Source organism: Fundulus heteroclitus, chromosome 12 (genome assembly GCF_011125445.2).
Source record: "Fundulus heteroclitus isolate FHET01 chromosome 12, MU-UCD_Fhet_4.1, whole genome shotgun sequence".
Classification (NCBI taxonomy): Eukaryota; Metazoa; Chordata; class Actinopteri; order Cyprinodontiformes; family Fundulidae; genus Fundulus; species Fundulus heteroclitus.
This window is the reverse complement of record NC_046372.1, coordinates 42,592,005-42,600,715: the sequence shown is the minus strand read 5'-3', so window position 1 is coordinate 42,600,715 and position 8,711 is coordinate 42,592,005. Positions and strand designations below refer to the sequence as shown.

Genomic DNA, 8,711 nt, shown 5'->3' with positions numbered 1-8,711 from the left:
TATTTCTTAAAGAACTTAAGCATTAGGCCAAATCGAAATATGTAACAATTTAATAGATTTATTTTCATTTTTTCAGTTATGATACTTTTGTCCCATAAAGAGGTGGATAATCAACGGCTGGAGCTAGAGTCCTCTTATTAAAAAATAACAATTTCATCTACTTATTAGAAAGGTTAGCCAACTAAACATTAGGGTTTATTTCACAACCAATGGTTTATAATCAGGATAATTATTAAACACTTTACAATTTCACGGCATAGCCCACCAAAGGAACTCTGAAATATTGAAAAAATGATGCATCCAAATGCCTCTTATCCTCTTGGATGACCAATAAGTCGTGCAATATGTGAAACAGAAAATCGTGCTACTTACAAGTGCGTTATTTTTGCACATTTTCATTAATTTCTGTGAGGTGAGCTGTGCATATACGTCTTGTCACGCAAAGGATTGTGGGATTCCTTAACTCCTTAGCGCCGATAAGGGACTTTGCAAGGTTCCCGTGCTAAAAAAGCTATGAGAGGAAGCACACAGGCTCCTTTTCCTACCTTATAGTTTCTGTGGTCGGACAGCACTTATAATGCCAAATGCTGACGCACTTCCACTTTCCCAAAAGATGTTTTCAGGTGCAGCCTTGATTTCAACAATGAACGCTTTTCTTTTAAGACTTTGTAGCACCAGTGGCCTTTATTCTTAGAGTCTCAGACAAAAATTGGTATATCAAGGAGGATGTGGGGGAGAGGCGAGGGTCCCATGCAGCAATTGCAAAGGCCCTGTGGTCTGGAATCAAAGCTGGCACTGCTGCATATGCAAATAACCTCTCTACTATTTCACCCCAAAGTCAACCAAAAACTTTCAATTAATGATGTCCACATCTTATATTTCACTTATATATTTCAGAAAGTATTTCTTCATTTATTTCTAATCCAGTTTATTTAAATGAAATTAGCACATACATAAATCCTTTTTATTATTTGGGAGTTTATTTAGTTAATTGTGGCACATTTGACACTCCACAGCCTTCCCCAATCAGCTTGAGCAGCTCCTCCATTCACTCAGGTGTTCAATTAGGCTCAATTGGCCTCCCCTGGTCCCTTTATAAGATCCCACGCAGCAATGTCCTGGCATCTGGTTCGTCTTGGTTTGCCTGTGGCAATGGGTGGATGGTTATGGCCTTGGGTGGTTTTATTGGCTGTGTACTTGCAAGGTGAGACATTTTTTCCCCTGTTTTTTATGGTTTATTTTTTGTCTCCCTTTGCTTGATTTGTTTCTTTTTTTCCCCATGCAGCTGCAAGCAGTCTTAATCGTTGCAAAGTGGGCTATAGTCTGTGCAAGGATGGCTCAGAATGTATCCCCTACAGCCATGTGTGTGACGGAGAGGAGGACTGCAATGATGGTTCTGATGAAGAAAACTGTGAATCGGGCTGCAGTGCTGGTATGACTCTGTTAATGTTGGGTTAAGTGGAAGTGTGGCCTCTACATGAGGCAAAAGCATAGAATTTAACACTTAGGACTCTCTTGTGTTTAAATACTAATTTGCATTCAAAGCCCCCACACAAATAGTTTTGCAGCTGCCTTTCACTTTTACAACTTTTTCTATGAAGAGCAATGTTTAGCTTAAATTTATTTTAAATATATATATATTTTAAAATGTGACCTTTAAACATGAATAGAGTCGTTGACCATCTCCTCCCAAACAGATCAGTTCCAGTGTGCCCATGGTAAGAAGTGTATAGACAAGGACCAGGTATGTGACGGTTCACCTCAGTGTCAGGACCGGTCGGATGAAAAGAACTGCCTGGAACGCTCTGAGGAATGTGCTCACCACTGTGATGACAAGAGCCACTGTCTGCCTGCCAGCTTCATTTGTGATGGCGAGAAGGACTGTCTGGATGGCACTGATGAGGCAAACTGTGGTATGTGGCTTGTTCTTAAAGCTTTCTGGCTTGGGGGGTGTGTGTGCAGGTAGCTTAATCTTGACTGTTTGTTGGTGTGCAGAGGACCAAGAGGGAGCAAGGACAGATGCAGGTCCTACAAAGGCTCCTTCAGGTCAGTCTCGCCTCATCAGGTGTGGTTTAGGCTCCCAGATGTGCAAAGACAAGTCAGACTGCGTCCACTACAACCATGTCTGTGATGGGGAACCAGACTGTCGTGATGGCTCAGATGAGGAAAATTGCATGTCGGAATGTGGAAGTGGTAGGTAGACTAAGATGGCTATAAATTTAAAGGCGAATCATAAATGGGATTGGCTCTGTATGAGCCTTTTGTGCTTGGTAAAGTTAAAATGAAGGGCATCTTTTTCCACAACTGCTATGCCTTGTGTTCCTGTCCTTAAACTTTGTCTGGCTTATCCATCTTCCTGCTGCAGACCAATTCCAATGTGCCCATGGCAGAAAGTGTATAGAGAAAAGCAAAGTGTGTGACGGTGTGCCGCAATGTCAGGACCGTTCAGACGAAACTGGATGTGCCAAGCGCATGGAGGGCTGTGCTCACTTGTGTGACGAAAACAGCCGCTGTGTCCCCAGTAGCTTCCTGTGTGATGGGGAGCAAGACTGTAGCGACGGCAGTGACGAGGCAGCCTGTGGTATGTCTCTATGCTTGACCTTTGGTGACCAAGGTCTCCAGCAGTAGTTTAATCCTTATTTTGCCTGGCCCTCCTGTAGCTGATGTGCGGTGCAGCGCTACAGAGTTTAAGTGCCTCAGTGGCCAATGTGTTCTGACCTCCATGCGTTGCGATGGTCACCCTGACTGCTGGGACCGCTCGGATGAGGATGGATGCACCAAACCACCAGTCTGCACAACCAAACACCACTGTCCCCAGAGCAAGGAGTGCCTGGTGCAAGAGTGGCTCTGTGATGGAGACCAGGACTGCAAAGATGGCTCTGATGAAAAGGTGGCTGTAAAAATGTCTTTTGGGAAGGGTGAAGATGAAGGGATTTACTTTATTTTTATTTATTTTTTAGTTTGGTTTGCTCTGGAGCTGCACAAGCAATCAAATGGTCACTGAAACATTATTCCTCCTGCTTCTTTAGGATTGCCCTGTGGCTCCAGTCAGCTGCAGTGACTTCCAGTGGACTTGTAAATCAAAGACTCTGTGTATTCCTAAAGTCTGGAAGTGTGATGGCATGAAAGACTGCGACGACGGTAGTGATGAGGCTGAATGTGAGTAGTCTTAAACTTTACACTAAACCTAATTCTGGCTGAAATGCTATGCCTTGCTCTAAATGTGTTAACTATAACTACCTGTGTATAAACTTGGCAGGTGGGGTGGCCACATGCCTTCCTCATGAGTTCCAGTGTGGCAGCCAGGCATGCTTGGAGCCAGGTCTGGTATGCAACGGTGTTACCAACTGTGCAGATGGTTCAGACGAGGGCGGCAGCTGCCAGATGGCCTGTACAGAGGCTGACAATAACCGCTGCTCACAGGGATGCTACAGCACACCCCAAGGCCCGGTGAGGTTCCACCTAAAATGTGTTGAGCAACTTCAGGCAAAGCACTGACGAGGGTCAACTGGAATACAGTACAAGGTATTTGGTGGAAATGTGACTCTTATTTGTGTTGTGTTCACAGCGCTGTCGGTGTATAGCAGGGTACAAACCTCTGGAGGATGGGCAGACGTGTGCTGATGTAGATGAGTGTGTGGGCCAGGCACATGCTGTGTGCAGTCATCTGTGTATCAATACACCTGGGTCATACCAGTGTGAGTGCTATCCAGGTTTTATAATGGAGGCAGATGGAAGCCAATGCAAAATCACAGGTAAAGTATTTCCAGTTTTCAAAGTAAACTATCAAATATTACAAGGATGAGGGTTTTTGGAATTTGACTGGCAATACCCCCCCAATGGTTAGTTTGCAAGAACTATTTGAGAACACGTGCACAGGCTTTTCAGGAAGCCTTGTTTGCAATGTTTTAACTGCCAGTCTCTTTATAGGTGAACCATTCCTGTTGCTGTCAATACAAACTGAGTTGTACATGTATGGCTTGCGGAGTGGAAGCCTAGATGTCTTGTCGTCATCTGCCAAAAAGGCAATCTTGTCTATAGACTATGACTGGAGGGACCAGAAAGTCTTCTGGGTCAGTGTGGACACAGAAACAATCAGGTGGTCTTCAATGGACCAGAAGACTACAGGAATTCTGACTAAAGGTTGGGGCAGGAAGAGGACAAGTCGGCATTACAGGTGACTTGGCACAAATTTAAAGTGTCTCAAATGTTCCTGTTGTAGGTGTCCGGGCAGATTCTGTAGCTGTGGACTGGCTCGGAAGGAACCTGTACTGGATTGATGGTGTGAATAGTCAGATTGTGGCAGTCAGACTTGTGAAAGCTTCTGTTAAGTCATTGACTCAAAGCATCATCCTGGATGACGACTTGGATCAGCCTCGGTCTCTGGCCCTACTACCACAAAAAGGGTTGGTTTAGAAACCTTTAAAGGTCAAAATTTTGTTAAGCTGGTATTCACACTTTTATTTTTTTCCATCTCTTAGGCTGATGTTTTGGACAGAAATTGGTAACCTGGTGAAGATCGAACGTGCTGGAATGGATGGGTCTGAGAGGAGGGCAGTAGTGAACTCCAGCTTGGGGTGGCCAGGTGGAATTGCAGTAGACAGTCTTTCAGAAAGGATTTTCTGGACAGATGAAAGATTAAGTGCACTTGGTTCTTCCACACTGGATGGTGATGACATAAAGGTAATTTAAGTCTGGAAGAGTTTAATAGGATGCATATGTTTAAGTACATCTACAATGGAATGTAGAAGTGACTCTAGTAACTTCAATTGGAATTGAAAGGGGTGCTTTTTGTAGAAAGTGTTTATGCATGTTAAGGATTTAATCAGTCTAAAACTCTAAATCTTTTAGATTCTCCAGATGAAGGAGACCACAAATCCATTTTCTGTGACTGTATTCAACAACTTGCTTTACTGGTCTGATGCCAAGAGGAGAGTGGTGCAAGCTGTAAATAAACTCTCTGGTAAGGACCGGCAGGTTATCCTCAAGAGACCTGGACAACCATTTGCTGTTAAGGTAAGTCCCTAACATTCAGACCTGATTTGGATCTGTCCTGGTACACTGGAATGTAACTTGATGCTCTGGGCATTCTAGCTTTCCCCAGTTTACCTGTAATGTCAACCATTTTACCACATGAAGGTCAAACTTGAACAAGTATCCCTGTTTTCAGATTATGCACCCAATAATGCAAATGGATACAGAGAGCCCCTGCCAGAAGATGGTCTGTTCCCACATGTGTGTGTTGGCACCAAGACGCAAGGCTGTGTGCAAGTGTCCTACTGGTCTAGCTCTGGCTGAAGATGGTCTAACCTGTTCCAGCCTGGCCACACAAACTTTCCTGCTGCTATGGTCACCGCCTACTGTTACAAAGGTCCCATTCTACAAGTCAACATGGCATTGTCATGTTTTCATTTACACTCTGTATTGGTGTTCAAGAGTGTGGGGGAGGAGAGAGGGAACAAAAGAAAGCGGTTAATGGCAGTTTACGGCTAGTGCAACATTAGCAAGCAGCCATACAGTTCTAAGTTATTTTTAACTGACAAATTTAAATGCTTTACAGGATAGATGACAAACATGGCAACATGAAAGTACTGTACATTTGCTTGTTTTACCTTTCATAAATTGTCAGGCTGCTAAAAATTTTCTTGGGAAACATAGGTTTTTTGTAGAGTTGAAGGGCATATGGCAACTGCATACTCATGGTCCTGAGAACAGTCGCAGATCTCTGAAGCCCTAAATGTACCCAATGCAAACTAATGACAATGTTTGTGCTTTAGACACTACAGACATTTAAAATCTTGGACAAACGGGGAGCCAGTGCAGTTGACAAATTTCAAAAGCCTATAACACTAATGCAGTCTTTCAATGATCTCTGTAGATCTACTTGCAGTCTCAACGAGCAACAGAGCTGAAAGGCTGGCCTGAGCATTTGGCATTCCAGATCCCTAGTATCAGTGAAGCCAAGATCATGGACTACAGCGTGGATGAGAAACTTCTTGTCTTGACAGATGATGGCACCACTTCAGTCAACTCCTTCAAGCTAAAGGACTCTGTCTTTGTTCCTCAAAGACAGCTTCTTAAACTGCTACATGACCAAATCACTGCCCTGGCCCTTGACTGGGTAACCCTAAATGTGTACTGGAGCAGCATCAAACAGTCCCGACTGCATGTTACTTCAAAAACTGGTGCATACACGGCAATTGTCATTAAAGAGGGGATTACTGGTGTGGGTTCCCTTGCCCTTTATCCTCAAAGTGGAAGAGTTTGTTTTACAAACTTGGCTCTGGAAGATGCTGGCAGTAAGGCTTTAATAGAATGTGCTCACATGGATGGTGGAGAGCGAAAAGTTGTGTGGAAGGAAGCAATTCAGCCTGCATCTCTAGTCTTTTCCAGTAATGGGGATACAATCTACTGGGCTAACAAAGGTATGACCTTACAATAGTTCAGTTGTTCTCAAAGAATCTGCTAAAAATGACCTCTACATTTTCACAGGGACAGGAACAATTGGTTTCATTAAGATTGACGGTACTGGATACAAAGAAATGGAAGCTGTTGCTGGGCTGACTGCTATGGCACTTGATAATGATGTTCCAATCTGGATGACTGTCAGTGGTAATGTCAAGAAAATGGTTGGCAATTGATGAAACCTGGCATTTATTTAAAACTGTTCAAATGTCTCAATACTGCTGTATCTGTCATTACCCCCCCCCCCCCCCCCCCCAGACACAACCAGGCTTTGGTACAGAGAAGATCAGCAGCCAAAACTGTGGTTTGAGGTTGCCACTAAAGTGGTTGGCTTGAAAGCCTTCAAGGGTACTCAGTCAGGTAAGTGGTAACCAAAATCTCAGGATGCTGTGGAGGTGAACTGACTTGCAATTCTGTCTAAATGCCTAAACTTTGGCATGCATTTCAGGTTCCAACCAGTGTACAAGAAACAATGGCAACTGTCAGCACCTGTGCCTTGCTACCCCAACCGGTCGAACATGCAAGTGTGCCCATGACTTCAGAGCAGAAGACACTAATTGCAGTCCAGATCAAAGCTGCACAGCTGGCACCCGGCAATGTCTGGACCAAACCTGCCTGCCAGTTGAGAAATTCTGTGATGGCCATGCTGACTGCTCTGATCACTCAGATGAAAACTGTATGTAGACTTCTATATGTACACATACAACTGGCCTCAGGTTATCCTAAACCTTTGCTTCAAATCTGCTTTTCCTTTAAGGTGCTGGTGCCAAGCAGGGGTCTGGAACCAAGGTCTCTGCTCCCACAAGTCCAAAGAGCACTTCTTCTCCTCGTGCTGTTTCCCCTCAGAAAGACCTGTCTGACACCCCAGATAAAGACCATGAGGTTTTGAACTTGGAAGCTCAGCAGTGCAGCCAGAAACATTGCAGTGGAAAAGGAGACTGTGTAGAAATCAGTGGGGTCACTACATGCAAATGTTCAGAGGGCTACAGTGGTGACTCCTGTCAGGACCAAGTGGCAAAAACAATGCAGGGCCCCCTTATCTACGGTGCAGTGGGTCTCTGTGGCATAATTGTTGTCATTGCTGTGATAGCAGCAGTCCTTAAAAAGAATGCCGCCTCAAGGTTTTTACTCTTGCATTTTCATCCTGAATTTAAGTTTCCACAACAGATGTATAAATTGCTATTGCCATAGGTGCTACTTCTGATGCATCTAAATTATGTCTTGCTACAGGAGAAGCCCTGATGCAACAGTGGAAACCAGCATGTCAGACCTGGAGAAAAAAGTTGAAACCACACCCAGTGTGCAGAATGCCCAGGCAGCTTCAGAGAAGCAAGAGGTGACTTGCCATTAAACCTAGTAAAAGTTGTCTGGTTGCAGCTATAAGAGTCTAACACTTTTCCCTTCTTGCAGGAACCAGTCGCTTCTGTGGATTAACTTGAACTACAAACTTTTAATAAAAAAAAACTGCATTTTCAGTTGGCTTCTGAGGTCCTTTAAAACACCAACACTTTTTGCAGACTTGCATTTACCACTTAAAGTTACACCTGCTTATTGGTATTCTGAGACTAAAGGTTCAATCTAGACTGGTATAACTCTTGTGAAGTCCTAGTTATGAAAGGCTAAAGTGGGGGGGATGCTTTAACATAAAGTGTCTGAAGGGGAACATGAGACCATTTCTCCCATTAAGCAAGACCTGAAATCACCTGAGATGAGAAAAATAGATATAGAAACGAGGTATGTGGTTTAAATTTGACTCAAATGCTTCAATTTGAGTGTGTAACATTTTAGCCTTGAGGGGAAAACTTTAGCAATCAACAATTCTGGATGAGGTACAACCAGAGACTAAACAAGAATGTAATGGCAATAAAACAGTAGGTGACTTTGAACATGACTCTAGTATTAGAACTTGCATGTACAGGTCATATAATTGGCATACCATGAATTCCTTCCCACCCCTGTAGTTCAAATTTACAGTAAACATCTAAGCAAGATGTTTACTGTAAAATCATCCTAAATTTCTTACCTGGGATTCCCTAACAATCATCTCTCAATGTACTGAATAAAAATAATTCACATCCTCTCAAATGATTACCTCAGTAAGTGAGCCAGCGTTGGAGGAATCTTTAGAACCTGCAGTGTCTGAACTGTTTAGAAGCTGTAGCTTTTTGAGCTATCTAAAATTTTGGCTTTATCTAAACCTACCTGTATGTTAGACCCAGTCCCAACCAAGTTGTTTAAGGAGGTAT

At 43.5% G+C, this 8,711-nt stretch overlaps 1 protein-coding gene across 1 annotated transcript; it reads left to right on the top strand.

The window, feature by feature from the left end:
- The first annotated feature begins 1,117 nt into the window (after positions 1–1,117).
- lrp13 (low-density lipoprotein receptor related-protein 13) lies at positions 1,118–7,940 on the top strand. The gene is made up of 21 exons (XM_012880491.3): positions 1,118–1,204; positions 1,286–1,432; positions 1,698–1,913; positions 1,996–2,193; positions 2,366–2,581; positions 2,661–2,890; positions 3,030–3,159; positions 3,260–3,450; positions 3,569–3,755; positions 3,931–4,143; positions 4,223–4,406; positions 4,482–4,683; positions 4,852–5,016; positions 5,171–5,371; positions 5,879–6,425; positions 6,493–6,612; positions 6,724–6,825; positions 6,914–7,141; positions 7,223–7,586; positions 7,696–7,801; positions 7,876–7,940. Exons 1-21 carry the CDS (start codon positions 1,153–1,155, stop codon positions 7,897–7,899), a joined length of 4,023 nt encoding a protein of 1,340 aa, XP_012735945.3. The 5' UTR covers positions 1,118–1,152; the 3' UTR covers positions 7,900–7,940.
- Positions 7,941–8,711: the final 771 nt, after the last annotated feature.

What these genes read in the sequence shown, in the direction of transcription:
- lrp13 (XM_012880491.3), top strand. Translation starts at nt 1,153, where the DNA reads ATGGGTGGATGGTTATGGCCTTGGGTGGTTTTATTGGCTGTGTACTTG. An exon ending in CACTGATGAGGCAAACTGTG is followed by an intron (nt 1,914 to 1,995) that starts GTATGTGGCTTG and finishes GTTGGTGTGCAG; the next exon opens with AGGACCAAGAGGGAGCAAGG. An exon ending in TGATCACTCAGATGAAAACT is followed by an intron (nt 7,142 to 7,222) that starts GTATGTAGACTT and finishes TTTTCCTTTAAG; the next exon opens with GTGCTGGTGCCAAGCAGGGG.